Genomic DNA, 20,858 nt, shown 5'->3' with positions numbered 1-20,858 from the left:
GTTTTCAAAGTTCAGTAGCTTCATATTAGAGGGCAAAAGGAAAGGAAACGACAGAAGAATGGATGCACACAGGTCACTGGGTCCAATGTTCAGGCGTTCAGGTGCCACCGAAGCTGAAAAAAAAACACCTCCTTTCATCTGTTTGAAAAACTTCAGTACGCCGGAGTCTCGTGTTTCCAGGCTTGTAGTTATTTGCCTTTGAATCTTTTTTTCATACTAAAATATATTATCGTATTAATACAAACTACAATATTGTACACTACATAGTGTAATAAATAACCATAAAGAAATATAAAAAATAAGACACATAAATATAAAAGTTCTCTAGGACTAAACAGACAGACCCACGTGATCGGGGCTGGGGGATAATACTGCCATCGCTGAAAACATACAGTACACAAACAGAAACCACATGAAAAAAACAAAAAAACAAACAAAAAAAACAGACACAAATTAATACTGACGGTCCAAACACTGTTGAATGAAACTCCTGGGGTTCAAACCTGTCACATGTTTTTTCACCTGAAGACACATGTGAGCATCTGATGGTGTTAACACGAGTGCACTGGATGAGCTCTGTAAAGGTAAAGGACAGACGAATGAAACATGTGCATGTGACGTCTGCGTCCATCCAGTAGAACACAGGGGTCAAACATGGAGCCCGGGGGCCAAAACCGGCCCACCAAAGGGTCTGATCTGGCCCACCAAAGGGTCCGATCTGGCCCACCAAAGGGTCCGATCTGGCCCACCAAAGGGTCCGATCTGGCCCCTGGGATGAATTTGTGAAATGCAGAAATCACACTGAACATCTTAAGAGTTAAGGATGTTCAAATCATTTTAGGTCAGACCAGTAAAATACTATCATAATAGCCTGTATGCAGTGGCCCAGAGGTGCAACAGCCCAAAAAATTATCCACTATAAGAAAAAAAAAGAGAACAGCCCAAAAAATTATACACTATAAGAAAAAAAAGAGAACAGCCCAAAAAATTATCCACTATAAGAAAAATAAAACATCATCCACCTTTTCAATTAAGGGGGTACTGTTTACCCTTAGCATTAGCCACATTTACTGAAGACCTTAAAAATTTTCAGCCTACGCTTTTATTTTTTGTGGTGGCCTTAATTTTAAAGCAAGAGACCTTTTGGGTAAACAGCGCCCCCTTAATTGAAAAGTTGAATGATGTTTTTACCTCCACCAGGAGGTATTGTGATCACTTTGCTTTGTGTGTTTGTTTGTTTGTTAGCAACTTTACGGGAAAACTCTACCACCCATCTTTCCCAAATCTTCCCCACAGATAGGCCTAGGCCCTGGGACCAACCCATTACATTTTGGGCCAAGTAGGCCAAAGTTCAAGGTCACAGCAAGGTCACAACATCTACAATTTTCCATCTGTCATCATTGAGCATTTTCCAAAATTCATTAAAAATTCAAAACGACTCCGATTAGCCTCCAATCTGATCCACCTGTAGCTTAGAACAATCTCTTGTATCTGGCTCAAAATTGTCCACATCCACTGTGGAATGTGGACTCTGTGGACATTTACATTTAACATTGAAAATCCCATTTATCGCACATTTTTCATTAGAACTCAACAAATATTGATTGGACTTTAATATAATTTGACAGACACATGACTGGTACCAAGCTTCAACTTTGTACGAAATATCGTTCCGCTTCATTTCTCTTCCGTTATGCTCTGTTGACTTTTGTTATTTTTTATGCACCATTTTCAAAAATCATAAAAAATGCAATTCGTGAAATATCATTATGAAATTTGTTTTGCACATCCATAGACACGTTCTATGACATAAGTTCTGGTTTTTGCTTTTCAACAAAACTTACGGAAGCAGTTACACAGGGAATTTGCGGGGGGTCACAATTCATTTTCTCTTACATTCAAATGCTAACTAATTTAAAACTAATTTAATTTAAACAGAAATAGCCGATCCACACATGCACACCGTTCGGGGTGCTTGGTGGAGGTTTGCGTTCTCTGAACACTTGTTTTTTTCTCATAGTGGATAATTTTTTGGGCTAGTGGATATCTTTTTGGGCTGTTGCACCTGTGGGCCACTGTACCTATAACTAATGAAAACCATACATTTTCCTCTTTGTTTTAGTGTACAAAAAAAAAAAAATGTTGACATTTACAGACTAGCCTTTCACAATAATGTGAATAACCTGAAATCTCTTAAGAGAAGTATGTGGAATTTTAACAATATTCTGCCTGTTCCTAAATGTTTTGTGTATCTGTACGCTAGAATGAACATGTATAAATGATAAACTAAGGCCTAATATTGTTAACATTGCACTTAATTTTTGTGAAGAATTTTCAGGTTGTTCATATTTGTACATGCTATGTTCAAGTACAGTTCGTAGATGTAAACAGTTTCATTACGGAATTTAACTTTTTTTTTTTTCAGTCAAAAACATAGACAAACCTTTGGAGTTGACATTATTTATCAGTTCTTATCCTATTATTTATATTATTTGACTGGTCCGGCCCACTTTAGATCAGATTAGGCTGAATGTGGAACTGAACTAAAATGAGTTTGACAGCCCTGGAGTAGAACAAAAGCATCTCCTGTTAGATCTAAGATACATGACCGGGCTTCAGGCTCAACCCTGCCCCCCACCCCCCCACCCCTTAGGTGGGGACGAGCCACAGTAGTCCACAGTATTCCGGTTTCCTGGTGTATGTGGGACCCGGTCAGACCTGATCAGCGCTGCTCCGCTCCCACTGCAGCTTCCATGGCACTTCTGATATGCATGTGTTCTCATTTTGGATTGGACTTTTTTTTTTTTTTTTTTTTGCATAAGGCTCGGAGTGGGGGGGTGGGGTGGGGGGCTGGAAGGTTAATACAGTTTTCGACACCCCCTTTCTGCTCACTCTGATGATGTGAAGCACTGGACTGTAAATGAAAAAGGAACTGTATCTTTTTTTTTTCTTCTTAAGGCTCCGATCCCAAACAGCAGAAGTGGAATGCTAACGTGTGCTAGCGTGGTGCTGCTAGTGCGCTAATACTGAAGGGCAGACGACACAACTCAACTGTTCAATAGGTAAACCAAGCCACTGTAGTGCACACAATTGTTCTTATTTTCCTTCCAACTTAATAAAATACTGACTTTTTTTTGTTCATTGGCAATAAAAAGGTATAGAAATATCTCCCAACTGTACAGCTTTAAAGGTTAAAATATGAGTGATAAAATTAGTAACACTGATAAAAACAAATGACCCAAGGTGTTTTAGTAATAAAACATTATCTAAAACGTGTCGGCTCTAGCTTCCAAAGTCTGTATAATGCATTTCCTTCGTTTTGTTAAAATTTCTGTTCGTCTTCATCTTTTTTTCTTTACAAATGTTTTTTCTTTCTAACACTGAGAAAGGGTTCTCCTGTGGAAAAGTCACTAGTATTTTTCAGGCACACCTGGATTTCTACACAGTAGTGAACTGAAGCAGACACCTGGAGGGCTCCTGGGGTTCTTCCTCTGTGGGCGTGGCTGGACCAGAGGATGAATGTGATTGGAGGAGAGCTCGCCCCAGGCCCGGCTGCTCCTTCAGTCTCTGTCTCCTCCTCCTCCGTCCTTCGCCGTCTGCTCCTCGTCTTCACAGACACTGTTCCTGTTTGGTTCTCCTCCTCCCTCCTCTGTGTCGACCCCCTCCTCTTCCTCCGTTTCCTTAATGCTCCTCCTGACCTCCTCCTCCTCCTCCTCCTGCCCCTGCTCCTCCTCCTGCTCCTCCTCCTGCCTGGTGTCTGCCTCCTCCTCCTCTTCTTCCTCCCTCATCTCCTCCATCCCTTCTCGTTCTACCTCCTCCTCCTCTTCATCTCCACCTTCATCTCCTATCTGCACCACTTGGATGTCATCCATGTCCACGGCACCCTCCTCCTCTTCCTCCTCCTCCTCCTCCTCCTCTTCCTCGCTCTCCTCATCCTCTCTGGTGCTGCTGCCCCTCTCGTCAGAGTCCAGCTGGAAGGGGACCAGGAGTCCCTGCTGGACCTGGTTCAGGGCCTCCAGCTCCGCCTCCTCAGGGCTCTCGGCTCCTCCTCCCGCTCCTCCTCCTCCTTCTCCTTGGCTCTGCGTCTCCTTCTTGCAGTAGGAGTAGCGGTGGTTCATGTGCTGCGAGTAGGAGCCTGAGTGGGAGAAGCGTTTCCCGCACTTGTCGCACTGGTACGGTTTCTCCCCCGAGTGCAGACGCATGTGTTCGATCAAGTGGTGTTTGTGTTTGAAGGCTTTGGTGCAGATGCCGCATTCATGAGGACGCTTCCCTGTGGGGACACAACACACACCACAGTTAGCACGTACACAAAATACACACAACACACACCACAGTTAGCACGTACACAAAATACACACAGCACACACCACAGTTAGCACGTACACAAAATACACACAACACACACCACAGTTAGCACGTACACAAAATACACACAACACACACCACAGTTAGCACGTACACAAAATACACACAACACACACCACAGTTAGCACGTACACAAAATACACACAACACACACCACAGTTAGCACGTACACAAAATACACACAGCACACACCACAGTTAGCACGTACACAAAATACACACAACACACACCACAGTTAGCACGTACACACTAAATACACACAAACTACACACAACAGTTAGCACGTGCACACAAAATACACACAACACACACCACAGTTAGCACGTACACAAAATACACACAACACACACCACAGTTAGCACGTACACAAAATACACACAACACACACCACAGTTAGCACGTACACAAAATACACACAACACACACCACAGTTAGCACGTACACAAAATACACACAACACACACCACAGTTAGCACGTACACACTAAATACACACAAACTACACACAACAGTTAGCACGTGCACACAAAATACACACAACACACACAACAGTTAGCACGTACACACTAAATACACACAACACACACCACAGTTAGCACGTACACAAAATACACACAACACACACAACAGTTAGCACGTACACACTAAATACACACAACACACACCACAGTTAGCACATACACAAAATACACACAACACACACAACAGTTAGCACGTACACAAAATACACACAACACACACCACAGTTAGCACGTACACAAAATACACACAACACACACCACAGTTAGCACGTACACAAAATACACACAACACACACACACCACAGTTAGCACGTACACAAAATACACACAACACACACCACAGTTAGCACGTACACAAAATACACACAACACACACAACAGTTAGCACATACACAAAATACACACAACACACACCACAGTTAGCACGTACACAAAATACACACAACACACACAACAGTTAGCACGTACACACTAAATACACACAAACTACACACAACAGTTAGCACGTGCACACAAAATACACACAACACACACAACAGTTAGCACATACACAAAATACACACAACACACACAACAGTTAGCACGTACACACTAAATACACACAAACTACACACAACAGTTAGCACGTACACACTAAATACACACAACACACACCACAGTTAGCACGTACACACAAAATACACACAACACACACAACAGTTAGCACATACACAAAATACACACAACACACACAACAGTTAGCACGTACACAAAATACACACAACACACACCACAGTTAGCACGTACACACTAAATACACACAACACACACCACAGTTAGCACGTACACAAAATACACACAACACACACCACAGTTAGCACGTACACAAAATACACACAACACACACCACAGTTAGCACGTACACAAAATACACACAACACACACCACAGTTAGCACGTACACAAAATACACACAACACACACAACAGTTAGCACGTACACACTAAATACACACAAACTACACACAACAGTTAGCACGTGCACACAAAATACACACAACACACACAACAGTTAGCACGTACACACTAAATACACACAACACACACCACAGTTAGCACGTACACAAAATACACACAACACACACAACAGTTAGCACGTACACAAAATACACACAACACACACCACAGTTAGCAACGTACACAAAATACACACAACACACACCACAGTTAGCACGTACACAAAATACACACAACACACACCACAGTTAGCACGTACACAAAATACACACAACACACACCACAGTTAGCACGTACACAAAATACACACAACACACACCACAGTTAGCACGTACACACTAAATACACACAACACACACAACAGTTAGCACGTACACACAAAATACACACAACACACACCACAGTTAGCACGTACACAAAATACACACAACACACACAACAGTTAGCACGTACACACTAAATACACACAAACTACACACAACAGTTAGCACGTGCACACAAAATACACACAACACACACAACAGTTAGCACGTACACACTAAATACACACAAACTACACACAACAGTTAGCACGTGCACACAAAATACACACAACACACACAACAGTTAGCACGTACACACTAAATACACACAACACACACCACAGTTAGCACGTACACAAAATACACACAACACACACAACAGTTAGCACATACACAAAATACACACAACACACACCACAGTTAGCACGTACACAAAATACACACAACACACACAACAGTTAGCACGTACACACTAAATACACACAAACTACACACAACAGTTAGCACGTGCACACAAAATACACACAACACACACAACAGTTAGCACATACACAAAATACACACAACACACACAACAGTTAGCACGTACACACTAAATACACACAAACTACACACAACAGTTAGCACGTACACACTAAATACACACAACACACACCACAGTTAGCACGTACACACAAAATACACACAACACACACAACAGTTAGCACGTACACAAAATACACACAACACACACAACAGTTAGCACGTACACACTAAATACACACAACACACACAACAGTTAGCACGTACACACTAAATACACACAAACTACACACAACAGTTAGCACGTACACACTAAATACACACAACACACACTACAGTTAGCACGTACACACTAAATACACACAAACTACACACAACAGTTAGCACATACACACTAAATACACACAACACACACAACACACACCGCAGTTAGCACATACACACTAAATACACACAACACACACGACAGTTAGCACGTACACACAAAATACACACAACACACACTTCAGTTAGCACATACACACAAACTACACACAAACTACACACAACAGTTAGCACATACACAAAATACATACAATACACACAACAGTTAGCACACACAAACGACATACAACACACACACCAGTTAGCACACACAAACTATACATAAACCACACACACACACCAGTTAGAAATATACACACAAACTGTACACAAACTACACACACAAACAATACAATATATCTGTTGCACATGTATGTAAATATATTTATATGTACTCAGTACTAGTAGTTTATATTTTATGCTCCTCCTCTTTTGTGTACCTTTATGAAATGTTGTGTTTGTTTGAGTTTCCCAGTTTAATTCTTGGTTGTTCATTCTGTTGGTTCTATGGGATAAACCTGTTTCTATGGTGAACACATGACAGTAAAACCCTGTGAATGCTGAATGTGTTCTTGTGCTGGAGTGAAGACAGTGCATACTTTTACCACCTCTGGTGTATCCAGGCACAACATTACACAATTCAACTAAATCAACAACTGCGCCTGAAAACCTTCAAGGAAACTGTATCCACAGAGGGAGCAGCCAGTTTCACCTAGGATGAGGTCATTTGGATCGGAGCAGTGTGCTTGGAAGCCAGGTATCAGAGTCATAAAGAAACAAAAGGAAAACGCCTCTGCGAGCTTTGAGCGGCGCTGGGCCACAGAAACATCATCTCTAAACCATCCAAATCACTACCAGAGCTCCACTGTTGCAACACTCGCTGCTTCACATGAGAAGCTGGCAGCAGAGGTGGGGAGGAGGTGGGGAGGAGGTGGGGGGGGGGGAGGTGGAAAGAACTCCTCAGAGCTCTGCGTGTTTGTTGAGTAAGACCTGCTGGAACGGAGGTGTCCACCCTGTACACTGAAAGGACACGCCCCCTCCTGCTGGAACGGAGGTGTCCACCCTGTACACTGAAAGGACACGCCCCCTCCTGCTGGAACAGAGATGTCCACCCTGTACACTGAAAGGACACGCCCCCTCCTGCTGGAACGGAGGTGTCCACCCTGTACACTGAAAGGACACGCCCCCTCCTGCTGGAACAGAGATGTCCACCCTGTACACTGAAAGGACACGCCCCCTCCTGCTGGAACGGAGGTGTCCACCCTGTACACTGAAAGGACACGCCCCCTCCTGCTGGAACGGAGGTGTCCACCCTGTACACTGAAAGGACACGCCCCCTCCTGCTGGAACAGAGATGTCCACCCTGTACTGACCCTTTGCACCAACGTCACAGATATCATGTGACTCGGGCTGCAGTTTCATGGTGGACGGCAAAAGCAACACAACAAACAAATGAATGACTGACAGATTCTGTCTACAGCACTGAAAATAAAGTTTTGGAGTTGTCCTGTGAAGTGACTCACCTTACTGGACGGCACAATGAACGCTATTTGGAGAAGCTAGTGATAGCAGGGCTAGCTGCCGACCCATACCTTCTCCTTCCTGATGTGTTTACAGATCTATCAAAATCCTCCAGTCTACCGGAGTTTAAAGCACACGATCTGTCCCATTCTGTTCTAAATGCAGTGTCCCCACACACAGGTGCAGATCTAAAAGCAGACTAAAGTCTAGATGATCCCAGTTTTTAGTCTCAGGTTAGATTACCCAGTCGCTGTACTGCGCTCACGGCAGAGGAATGGATCTCATAATGGTAAAGGACAGATACAGCTAACGTTAGCTAGCTAGCTGTGTATGTTTTGAACATGTTTCCTCCATCATGCCATCCAAACTCAAATAGACTGGAACCAAAAGCAGCTGTAATGAACTAACATTGTGTAATAATGTTAGTGTGTGTCATCAGTATCCTACAGTATTAGCTCTGTTGTTGAAGTTTCTACTATCTACACACAGTCATATGTACAGTTCCACCACTAGAACATATGGAACAGCATCAGGACAACAACAGTAGGACATAGAACACAGTGGAGCTGGTCCAAAGGCAGACACTAGAACAACAGAGCTAATACTGAAGGTACTGATGACAGCCACTGGAACAGAGTGGCTCATAGGAGTTAACCCGGTCTACCACCTAGCTAGCATTTGGTGGAGCTAATGCTAATGCTGTGGACACAAACAGAGCCTGTTCTATCTGTAATATCAGGTCCATCAGATCCAGGCTCTGTCTGGAACCAGCTGAAACCATGGATGGAACCGTTGTGTGGGACCACTGGACGTTTAAAGCAGGGTTAAAAACGAACAAAAACGACAACGTTCAGTTCAAATTCTATATTAGCCGGTTTGCCGTCCAGTGTGCAGTCCAGCACTTCTGCCGTCCGTCATGGAGCTCATTAGCGGTGCGAACAGAGCATAACGTAATGTGCAAAGGGTCAATACTGGAAGGACACGCCTCCTCCGACTCCCACTCATGTTTCCCAGGATCCAACAGTGAGGGACAGATGGACCGGTCTGGTCCGGTCCGGTCCGGTCCAACCTGTCCAGGTGGAGACTCTGGGACACGTGGGGACATACCTGTGTGTTTGTATTTATTTACCTGTGAGTTTGTATTTATTTACCTGTGTGTTTGTATTTATTTCCCTGTGTGTTTGTATTTATTTACCTGTGTGTTTGTATTTATTTCCCTGTGTGTTTGTATTTATTTACTTGTGTGTTTGTATTTATTTACCTGTGTGTTTGAATTCATTTACCTGTGTGTTTGTATTTATTTCCCTGTGTGTTTGTATTTATTTCCCTGTGTGTTTGTATTTATTTACCTGTGTGTTTGTATTTATTTACTTGTGTGTTGGTATTTATTTACCTGTGTGTTTGTATTTATTTACCTGTATGTTTGTATTTATTTACCTGTGTTGGTATTTATTTACCTGTGTGTTTGTATTTATTTACCTGTGTTTGTATTTATTTACCTGTGTGTTTGTATTTATTTACTTGTGTGTTGGTATTTATTTACCTGTGTGTTTGTATTTATTTACCTGTATGTTTGTATTTATTTCCCTGTGTGTTTGTATTTATTTCCCTGTGTGTTTGTATTTATTTCCCTGTGTGTTTGTATTTATTTCCCTGTGTGTTTGTTTTTCTTTACCTGTGTGTTTGTATTTATTTACCTGTGTGTTTGTATTTATTTACTTGTGTGTTGGTATTTATTTACCTGTGTGTTGGTATTTATTTACCTGTGTTTGTATTTATTTACCTGTGTGTTTGTATTTATTTACCTGTGTGTTTGTATTTATTTACCTGTGTGTTTGTATTTATTTACTTGTATGTTTGTATTTATTTACCTGTGTGTTGGTATTTATTTACCTGTATGTTTGTATTTATTTACCTGTGTGTTTGTATTTATTTACTTGTATGTTTGTATTTATTTACCTGTGTGTTGGTATTTATTTACCTGTATGTTTGTATTTATTTACCTGTGTGTTCGTATTTATGTCGGAGCAGAGAGCTGCTCTTCTGGAAGATCTTGTCGCACAGGTCGCAGGCGTACATGCCACTCTCCGTCTTCTTCATCTTCTTCCTCGGGGGGGCGGAGTCAGAGTCATTCTGCTCCTCCAGAGTGGACACGCCGTCCTCTAGTTTCTCCTCCTGATCAATATGACACATCATAGACGTATTCTTACCATTGGAGTGGAGAACAAACAGTCCATGAGTCAGACCACAGCGGTGTTTTCAGTGGAAAGGATGGCTCAGATTCCACTCACTGCTCTGTCTGGAGGCAGCGGTGGAATTTAAAAATCACTGAATTTTCACTTTGCGGCTGAGTCGACTCTTGGCCTGACACATAACAATACTGCTCAGGTCTGAGACCACCTCCAGGTTTGCCCTGTCCTGGGGCGGGTAAACCCCCTCCACTGACACAGCCAAACAGGATGCAAGTTATTATGAAGGAGCACATATATTCATGGGCTCTGTTTTACAAGGCAGGGCGATGCCAAACACTTAACACCAAAGTATAATCCAACAACAATCCATCAGCGGGGCAGGCAGAGGAGCGGCGTTTAGAGCAACTCCAGCAGATCGATAGGAGCTCTGCGCTAAAGTGCAGCCTCATGTTTTCTGGGTGACAGCCCAGGATGATCAGTCACCCCCCACCCCACCCCCACCCCAGATCCACATCCATCATTAGGAGCCCATTAGGTGTCTGCACAATGAAGAACTATTAAGGACGATCAGTTTTACAAAGAGCTGCATTCTGACATTTCTATATATGACTTATTGATTGGATTTGGTCTGATTTAAACTCTGTGTCATGTTCTTGTACTTTTTGAACAATAAGAAGTAATGATTTGGACCGGTGTTTTGACTGATGACTCCTTGAAGACAAAAGCCAATTTGATTCCACTCTACATCCTTCTGTTGTTCTCATTTTAAGGGTTTTTTGGCATATTTGGAACAGGCCTAATGCGAAATCTAATGTTTACCTCCGCCAGGAAGTATTGTGATCACTTTGCTTTGTGTGTTTGTTTGTGTGTTTGTTTGTTTGTTTGCTAGCAACTTTACAGGAAAACTATTACAACCACCTTTACCAAATTTTACCCACAGATAGGCCTAGGCCCTGGGACCAACCCAGTAAATTTTGGGCCAAGTAGGCCAAAGTTCAAGGTCACAGCAAGGTCACAAAACCTACAATTTTCCTATCTCTCATCATTGAGCAATTTTCCAAAATTCATAAAAAAAATTCAAAACGACTCCGATTAGCCTCCAATCTGATCCACCCGTAGCTTAGAACAATATCTTGTATCTGGCACAAAACTGTCCACATCCACTGTGGAATGTGGACTCTGTGAACATTTCAATTTAACATTGAAAATCCCATTTACCACACATGTTTCATTAGAACTCAACAAATATTGATTAGAATTTAATATAATTTGACATACACATGACTGGTACCAAGCTTCAACTTTGTATGAAATATCCTTCCGCTCCGTTTCTCTTCCATTACGCTATGCACCATTTTCAAAAAATCATAAAAAATGCAATTTGTGAAATATCATTATGAAATTTGTTTTGCACATCCATAGTTTAAAAAGAAATAGTCAATCCACACATGCACACCGCTCGGGGTGCTTGGCGGAGGTTTGCGTTCTCTGAACACTTGTTCATATTGGAGAAGTGCAGGAGTAGCACTATGCTAAGGTAAGCAGGATAATGGTCTGGAGAGAAAAACAAAAAGGCCCAATCTACAACTATCCATATGTGTTCAAATGCATATAATCAGACAGTGGTTTTTCAGTTGAACTCAGCTGTTCTCTTCTTTACATCACAGAATACAGGTTAGTCTAATGCAGTCGTGCTTGATTTGCTTAAGCGCTTTCACACAAACGACTCAACCTGTGAACCAAAGTTCTAATGTAGTCACTTCCTACCAACATAAAGCCACTGCTATTTTGTCAGATTAACGTGAAAATTTAGTTGGTAGCTAGCCAGCTAGCTAACCGTGTGTTTGATGTCATGCCTCAGTCCAACAACACAAGTTTATCTCCTCTAGAAAAACACAGCTGCTTCAATTATGCATCAATACTGAATCGTTTCACTGCATTAGTTGTAATCTCGATGGTGACCATAATCTTGCTCTGGCCTCGTACATAAGCGGGTCATGGTCGGTGCCACTGTGGAAACAGTTTTCCTGATTCTTTAACTTTCGAAAGAAGAACTTTTTCTACCTCAGGCACGACCACCAAGCCATAATAGAAAAGAGTCTGGTTAAAGGTGCGGGAGACTTTTGTGAGCAATTTTTCATCAGATCTGTCCAACCTCAGTCATATCCTCAGTATCACGAATCTGTAAGTCTTTCTGTGATTACTCACCTGAATCTCTCTCCGGTGAACAGTTTTGAAGTGCGAACCACCATAAACAGACCATATGTTTACAAACAGAGCCGAGAGGTCACTTGGGCATCTTCGGAATTTTGTTGCGATGTGCATTGTGGGAAGCGAAGGCTTGCACTGCTGTCTGACAGCAGCAGTGGCAGTGCGACCATATGATATTATATGGATGAAAAAAAACACGCGCGGAAACGGCTGAAACGCAGAAACAGCTGGTGGAATATGCATAGAGGGAAGGAAGCTCCTACCGTTTCTGCCTCGTGTCTGTTCCAGCTGCCGCTGCCAGACAGCAAACCGGTGTTTCCCACAATGCACGTCGTGACAAAATTCCAAAGATGCCCAAGTTACCTCCTGGCTGTGTTTGTAAACATATGGTCAGTTTATGGTGGATGACACGTCAAAACTGTTCACTGTAATGCAAGAGATTCAGGTGAGTAATCACAGACAGACTTACAGATTCATGATACTGACGATATGACTGAGGTTTGACAGATTTGATGAAAAATTGCTCACGAAAGTCTCCCGCACCTTTTAGGGCAGTAGTCAGTGATACCCACCTTCACTCCGTTGAGTTGAATGGTCATGTCCTGCGTCTGGGTCCCCGCAGGGCTGTTAGCTGTAGTGGTGTAGGAATAGGCCAGCTGGGGGATCAGGATAGTCCGTTTGTTGGTGGTGGTCAGGGCCCGCAGGCACTGCATGCGGTTCTGGTCGGCGATTGCCACTAGAGTGGGAAGTTGAGTGGTCACAATGTTGATGGGGTTGGCACTTGTCTGGCTGGCGTACAGTGCGACGGGGCTGGTGCCCATGGCTGAGAGTGGCGAGGCCTCTTTCTTTGTGCAAGTTAGGTTCAGGGGTTCATCCTGATTGGTTGAGCCAGAGGCAGCGGAGGGGTTAATATAAGCCTTACTTACCACCCTCTCCGCTTCATCTCTGGTGCACTTTGGCAATGACAGGTCAAGGGGTCCCTCAGTGCTCTGGGGGGACGGGGCTGGGATGGGACCCCCAGCTGTCAGGTTTAGTGGTGAGGGGGAGGCCGGCGAGCTGTGGGCGCCGTTGACCTCTGCTGGGGTGGCTTCTGTAGGGCTGTCCTGACTCACTGAAGGACTCATAGTGGTCATGTCCTTTCCTGGGACCAGAGACACCACACTGTTAGCTTCACAAGCGTCGTCTTCCTCAGACGGAGGTGTCGGAGCACCCAGTGATATCTGACCCTCCTGCATTTTATCAAACCACTTTTTGACCACGTGGATCGGCAGGCTGACAGAGTCGGAGATCTTAGCTAGCTCATCCTTGGTGGGCTCTGCATTTAAGGCAAAGTAGGCCTTGAGCAGGGACAGGAGGTTCTTGGGCTGGTTGACCAGTCCTGCCTCTGACAGCAGGGCAGCAACAGCAGAATCAGACTTATCCAGACCTCCTCCGTTCAGCCTGAGACCATCCTTCTTGCAGTGTTTGAGGGCGTGGAGTGCTTCCAGGCCACCGGGACAGTTATCACACAGGAGGCAAGTTTTAGTGGTCTTTCCCTCTTCTTCTTTAGTCTCATTGGCCCTGGTTCCTCTGATAGTCAGATCCTCTGGAAGTTTCTGTGACTTGAAGGTCTCAGTGGTCGTCTGACCCGGGGACATTGGTTCTTTCTTCAGGTTTTGAGCTGTCAGCTGGCCCTGGTTAGGGTCCAAACTGTAGTTTATTATTATTTTTGCATTTCCATCCTGACCCACAATAGGCAGACTAATGGCTGAGATGAGTTGCTGCTGCGGTGGGTGGAGCGTTCCAGTGGTTAACCCCGAGTTCATCTGCCCCTGGCCTTTGCTTTCCAGCACCTGTCGAATGACGTTACCATCCACTGCCACTTTGAGAGCGTTCTGCAGGTCTGCCAGGTTGATGCTGATGGGAGACACTAGCCCCACTGTGGGCAGGACCACGGCCTGGACTGTGCCCTGCAGTGGAGCGGCAGCGCCTCCGTTGAAAACCCCCCCGTTCATTCCGGCCAAGCCCGGAGATGTCATCACTGTAGGCTTGTACTCGTAGTCCACCGGCTCGGTTTTGATCTGGTTGAGGGGCAGCTGCTCCTGTAGGGGCTTACTGTGTTCCAGCTTCTCCCTGATCTGAGTACGGAGGACTGACGGTGATGAGGGCAGGACCGGCGACGGCCCCTGGGCCTGGGTTTTGGGGTTCCCTATGCGAGGCCTGCCATTCACTGAGATGACGCTGATGCACTTCTTACTGCTGATGTGGGAGCTGTACGAGCCTGAGTGGGAAAAGCGCTTTTTGCAGTTGGAGCATTCATATGGTTTCTCACCTGTATGAAACCACAATGTGTAGAGCAGGGGGGGGCAGAAAAGGGGGGGGGGGGGGGGGGGCAGAGCAAGAGATTTCCATTAGTAAATGAACCTAAATGAGCAAACTACAGCATGAGCAGTAAGGCAGGAAACAGCTCTAATGCATTTCAATGATGCTTAAAGGCTGATGTAATGGCACCGGTGGGAAACGCCCCTGTCTAATTACTGTCCCAAAAGAAACCCAATGATAGCACATTAAGGAAGAGCACACAATGGACTGAAGCATGACAGCAGATGAACACCTACACACAGCTGAATGAAACATATGTAACATACATACAAGTTCAGTGGAGACTGAAACATACATAACATACACATGAGTTCAGTGGAGGACAGTCCAAACTGCTAACACTCACACTGAGCAGCATCACGAGGACATGGGAACATGAGAACATGAAAACATGAGGACCTGTGGACCTGAGGCGTCCACTCACTCACCGCTGTGGATGCGTAGGTGCTCCTTCAGATGGTGCTTGTATTTAAATGCTTTGCCACATTCAGTGCACTTGAATTTGCGATTGCCTGCCGACTGTGTGATGTGTCTCTGTCAGAGGAGGTAGAAGGGTCATTCAGTGAAACACACAATGAAAACACAACCTTTGAACTGCTACTAATTCATGTCACAATGTCATTAATCAATCTAGGGCAAAAGTTCATGTTGATTTATCATGTTTGGAAGTGAGCTGTACTACAGTGGTCATGGCTCCAGAGGGTTAGTGGACTGTAAAATGATTCTGATACTACATTATATATTGAAAGACAGTGTATGACCAATTAGTTTATTGAAAGTCATGAGAATTTATTTGCCACAAGAAAATTTACATAATAGAAAATGTTTTTATTCTATGTGTCCTCCTTCTTTCTCAATAACTGCCTTCACACGCTTTCTGAAACTTGCACAAGTGTTCCTCAAATATTGGGGTGACAACTTCTCCCATTCTTCTTTAATAGTATCTTCCAGACTTTCTGGTAATAGTTTTGCTCATAGTCATTCTCTTCTTTCCATTATAAACAGTCTTTATGGACACTCCAACTATTTTTGAAATCTCCTTTGGTGTGACGAGTGCATTCAGCAAATCACACACTCTTTGACGTTTGCTTTCCTGATTACTCATATAGGCAAAAGTTTCTGAAAAGGTATGGATAATAGTGTTAGGTATGATTATGACATCAGTATATGTTTGGGTTCAAAACAACTGACGTAGTGTCTGCTGAGAAAAAACAACTAAATGTTCATTGTACATTTTGCTTCCCCACCCTGCATATATATATATATATATATATATATATATATATATATATATATATATATATATATATAGATAGATAGATAGATAGATAGATAGATAGATAGATAGATAGATAGATAGATAGATATAGACAGACAGACAGATAGATAGATAGATAGATAGATAGATAGATAGATAGATAGATAGATAGATAGATAGATAGATAGATAGATAGATAGATAGATAGATAGATAGATAGATAGATAGATAGATAGATAGATAGATAGATAGAAGGACTCTGATACCAGTAGAACATTAATACTGTATATAGAACACACTGAGCTATAAACGGATCCGAAATGAAACATAAGGCTTTAGCCCTGATGATAAACTACAACTATTCTATTCTTTTCTATTCTTTTCTATTCTATGTTGTAGTGCTGCGGTGGGTGGACGGTGGGTGTGCTGTACCTGGTCCCGCCCAGCCTTGTGGGCCGTCATATGTCTGTCCAGTTGAGCACGGTATGCGAAGGTGTAGCTGCACTCGGAGCAGCTGAAGGTGTCCTCGGTCTTCTCGTGGCGGTACTTGATGTGTTCTTTGAGGGAACTGTACCGTTTGTACCCCCGAGAACAGTAGGGACAGGTGAGCAGCTGAGAGAACGAGTCTGGAGTTCCTGTGATGGAGAACACACATGAGGAGGAGGTGTGTGTGTGTGTGTGTGTGGGGGGGGGGGCGGTGACAGACCCTCCCCCACAGGTAAACACCCCCCAGGTAACCACACAGACTACAGCTGATTGGTCAACAGTAGAAACACCCTCCTGTACACAGAGCAGCCTTTAACCCCTGAGTCCTGACTGCAGGTAAAGGTTCCCTGTGGTCTGTGTTTCAGTTTCAGCGGTCTGTGTTTCAGCGGTCTGTGCTTCAGCGGTCTGTGTTTCAGCGGTCTGTGTTTCAGTGGTCTGTGTTTCAGTTTCAGCGGTCTGTGTTTCAGCGGTCTGTGCTTCAGTGGTCTGTGTTTCAGTTTCAGCGGTCTGTGTTTCAGCGGTCTGTGCTTCAGCGGTCTGTGTTTCAGTGGTCTGTGTTTCAGCGGTCTGTGTTTCAGTTTCAGCGGTCTGTGTTTCAGCGGTCTGTGCTTCAGCGGTCTGTGCTTCAGCGGTCTGTGTTTCAGTGGTCTGTGTTTCAGTGGTCTGTGTTTCAGTTTCAGTGGTCTGTGTTTCAGCGGTCTGTGCTTCAGCGGTCTGTGTTTCAGTGGTCTGTGTTTCAGCGGTCTGTCTCCCACACAGGTGAAGCATTAGTGCATTAACAGGTGATGTATTGGGCTCCAGTGCACACAGGTGAGGGCCTCAGGATGGAACACACACACATTATCACCCAGGTATCGCTCTGTGACTCACAGCTGGTACAAATTTACTCAGGTGCTGCTGTGCCCCCCCCCACCCACCCCCCCAATGGTAGCAGGTAAAAGCCAAAAGCCCCAGAGCCATAAAAGCTCTTGTGTGCTGCACTTAACAAATAGTGGTGTGTGTAATGATGTTGGAGAGTGGCGTTAATGGGGTGGAGTTAACACCTGAGGTGAGGGGGCACAGGTAGAGCCGTCCCTGGGGGCGGGGGTGTAGGAGGGGGGGTGTAATTACTGCTGCTGGAATAGTGTGAGAGAGCCCAGTACTGTGGGCTCTGGGGAGGACACACTCATGTGTGGGTTACAAACTAAAGTGTGCAGTACTACTAATAAACATACAGAACATTTATATATGAGGTAGAAATGTTTGGTGTCTGTTGAATATTTGTTCAGAATCTGTTTCAAACTGAAACAGGTTCATGTGTTCACTCATATGTACTGTATGTCCACACGTGCACGTAATAACCTGACCCATGGGTGTCCTGTGGGTGTCATGTGGGTGTGTCCTGTGGGTGTCATGTGGGTGTGTCCTGTGGGTGTCATATGGGTGTTCTGTGGGTGTGTCCTGTGGGTGTGTCCTGTGGGTGTCCTGTGGGTGTCTGTGGGTGTGTCCTGTGGGTGTGTCCTGTGGGTGTCATATGGGTGTGTCCTGTGGGTGTGTCCTGTGGGTGTCATATGGGTGTGTCCCGTGGGTGTGTCCTGTGGGTATGGGTGGCGTCCCGTACCGTTCTCGTCGTGGACGCTGGCGTCAGGCGTGCCCAGCCGCTGCAGCTCGTCCTCTGGGGCTTCTGGGTAGATGACGGCCGTGTCTCCTTGCTGGAGCATCTCCTCCACCAGGGCGTCTGTGCTGCCATCGTCCTCGGCGTCGGACACACAGTCTTCCTTCACTGAGAGCAGACGGACGGACACACAGCTGTTATTGAGCGTCCATGAAACCTCAGCCTTCGGATATGAAATGTGATTATCCAATCGTGTGACGGTGAGCGTTGGAGTAACTGAAGCCCAGGCCTGGGTAATGACATGTTCAGCAGCACAGAAAACAAACATCCTGAATGCTCGGCCTCACAATAGGACGAGAAAACTAATTAGCATCAAAGGGTGCCCAGGCTGCGCTCTGAGCACGCTGCTCTTTGTAGCGGCTCAATGAGCGGCCTCTATTCACCACCTTAGGTAACATACTTATGTCCGACACTCATTATTACCTGATGAATCTGGACCTGATGTGTTGCAGTAGATACACATACACATCATCACCTCTGAAGGGGTTCGGCCTCGGACTGGCCTTCATGTCCCTGTACGTGACAGGCAGCATGTGGGCGTCGGCCTGAGTCCTGCTCCAATAACCAGCACTAATATACACTGGTTTATTAATGTTTTAGAAATGATCTGACGCAGACATTCAATGTGTGAAATGTTCCATATTTGAATCAGATTAATTGTTAAACTAATGACCACAGCATTGGTTTAGTTCATATTTTATATATACACATATACATACAGTATATATATATATATATATATATATATATATATATATATATATATATATATATATATATATATATATATATGATGGTGTGTTCTTCCACATATATGTTGGTTTAGTTAATTTATCCAATAGATCTCTAAATGTTCCACTGACAGAACCTGTACAGTCTGTATATTGTGTATTGTGTAAATTGTGTAGTATTGTATATTGTGTATATTGTGTTGTATTGTGTATATTGTGTATTGTGTATATTGTGTAGTATTGTGTATATTGTGTATATTGTATAGTATTGTGTATATTGTGTATTTTGTGTATATTGTGTATTGTGTATATTGTGTATATTGTGTATTGTGTATATTGTGTATTTTGTGTATATTGTGTATTGTGTCGTATTGTGTATATTGTGTATATTGTGCATTTTGTGTATATTGTGTATTGTGTCGTATTGTGTATATTGTGTATTTTGTGTATATTGTGTATTGTGTCGTATTGTGTATATTGTGTATATTGTGCATTTTGTGTATATTGTGTATTGTGTCGTATTGTGTATATTGTGTATTTTGTGTATATTGTGTATTGTGTCGTATTGTGTATATTGTGTATATTGTGCATTTTGTGTATATTGTGTATTGTGTATATTGTGTATATTGTGTATATTGTGTACATATCCCTCCTGTGTGAGCATGTGTGTGCACGCTGGTGTGTGACTGGACCTAATAACCACATGGGTCCGGCTCAGTTTGGACCACGGTGCCGGTGTTTACTGGATCCACTAAAGCTGCTGCTGGGTCAGTCCTGGGTCCAGCTGTGCTCCCCTCAGACCTGGACCAGGTGGACCACCCCTACGCTCACATGGACTTCCTGTGGTGCACCTTAATGAAGAAGCCGTGAACCAATAAAAGCATGTGTGTCAGGTGTTGCTATGGTTACGACCGCAGGGCCCTGTAACCGTCCCCTGGTGGATGTCTACGTCCAGCGGACAGCAGGTGCTGAGGACGTGGGAGTGTGGACTTGTTGTCCCACAGCGGACGGAACACGGGGGGGGGACGGGGGACGGTTCAAACCAAAGGTCAAATAGAACCCACACATGAGTGTGTTGGTTCCACAGGTTGAACACAGAGGTGGAACCTGTGGAACCAACACAGGATACAGGGTGGGTTCTCCATCTGAACTGGGTCAGATCATCAACCACAGGTGAAGGTTCTGTCAAAAGAACCACAAGTAGAAAAATACAATCTGAGGATTTGAGTTTAGAACTGGACTGTTTCCATCTGTCGTCCTTGTATTCATATTTTATTTATATTTTATTTTCTGCTCTATATTATATTTTATTTTCTGCTCTTTATTTTTATTTTATTTTCTGCTCCATATTATATTTAATTTCTACTCTATTATATTT

General features: G+C 43.8%; 1 protein-coding gene and 1 long non-coding RNA gene across 2 annotated transcripts in view; one reads left to right on the top strand and one right to left on the bottom strand.

The window, feature by feature from the left end:
• LOC115411530 (uncharacterized) overlaps positions 1-20,711 on the top strand; it is a 20,975-nt gene extending 264 nt beyond the window's left edge. The window contains exons 1-3 of the long non-coding RNA XR_003934228.1: positions 1-101; positions 20,612-20,616; positions 20,701-20,711. The exon at positions 1-101 is cut by the window's left edge and continues 264 nt beyond it. This is a non-coding gene — a long non-coding RNA (uncharacterized LOC115411530). The remainder of the gene's footprint in view (positions 102-20,611; positions 20,617-20,700) is intronic.
• Positions 2,822-20,858, bottom strand: part of zeb1b (zinc finger E-box binding homeobox 1b) — a 157,064-nt gene continuing 139,027 nt past the window's right edge. Inside the window, exons 3-8 of the mRNA XM_030123712.1 lie at positions 18,696-18,857; positions 17,042-17,244; positions 15,780-15,885; positions 13,563-15,301; positions 10,591-10,762; positions 2,822-4,270 (exon numbers count right to left, since the gene is read on the bottom strand). Coding sequence (XP_029979572.1) covers positions 3,561-4,270; positions 10,591-10,762; positions 13,563-15,301; positions 15,780-15,885; positions 17,042-17,244; positions 18,696-18,857 — 3,092 coding nt within the window. The 3' untranslated portion in view covers positions 2,822-3,560. The remainder of the gene's footprint in view (positions 4,271-10,590; positions 10,763-13,562; positions 15,302-15,779; positions 15,886-17,041; positions 17,245-18,695; positions 18,858-20,858) is intronic.

The sequence above is a fragment of the Sphaeramia orbicularis genome, chromosome 20 (genome assembly GCF_902148855.1).
Source record: "Sphaeramia orbicularis chromosome 20, fSphaOr1.1, whole genome shotgun sequence".
Classification (NCBI taxonomy): Eukaryota; Metazoa; Chordata; class Actinopteri; order Kurtiformes; family Apogonidae; genus Sphaeramia; species Sphaeramia orbicularis.
The sequence above is the reverse complement of the archived record's forward strand: the minus strand, read 5'-3'. Positions and strand labels throughout refer to the sequence as shown.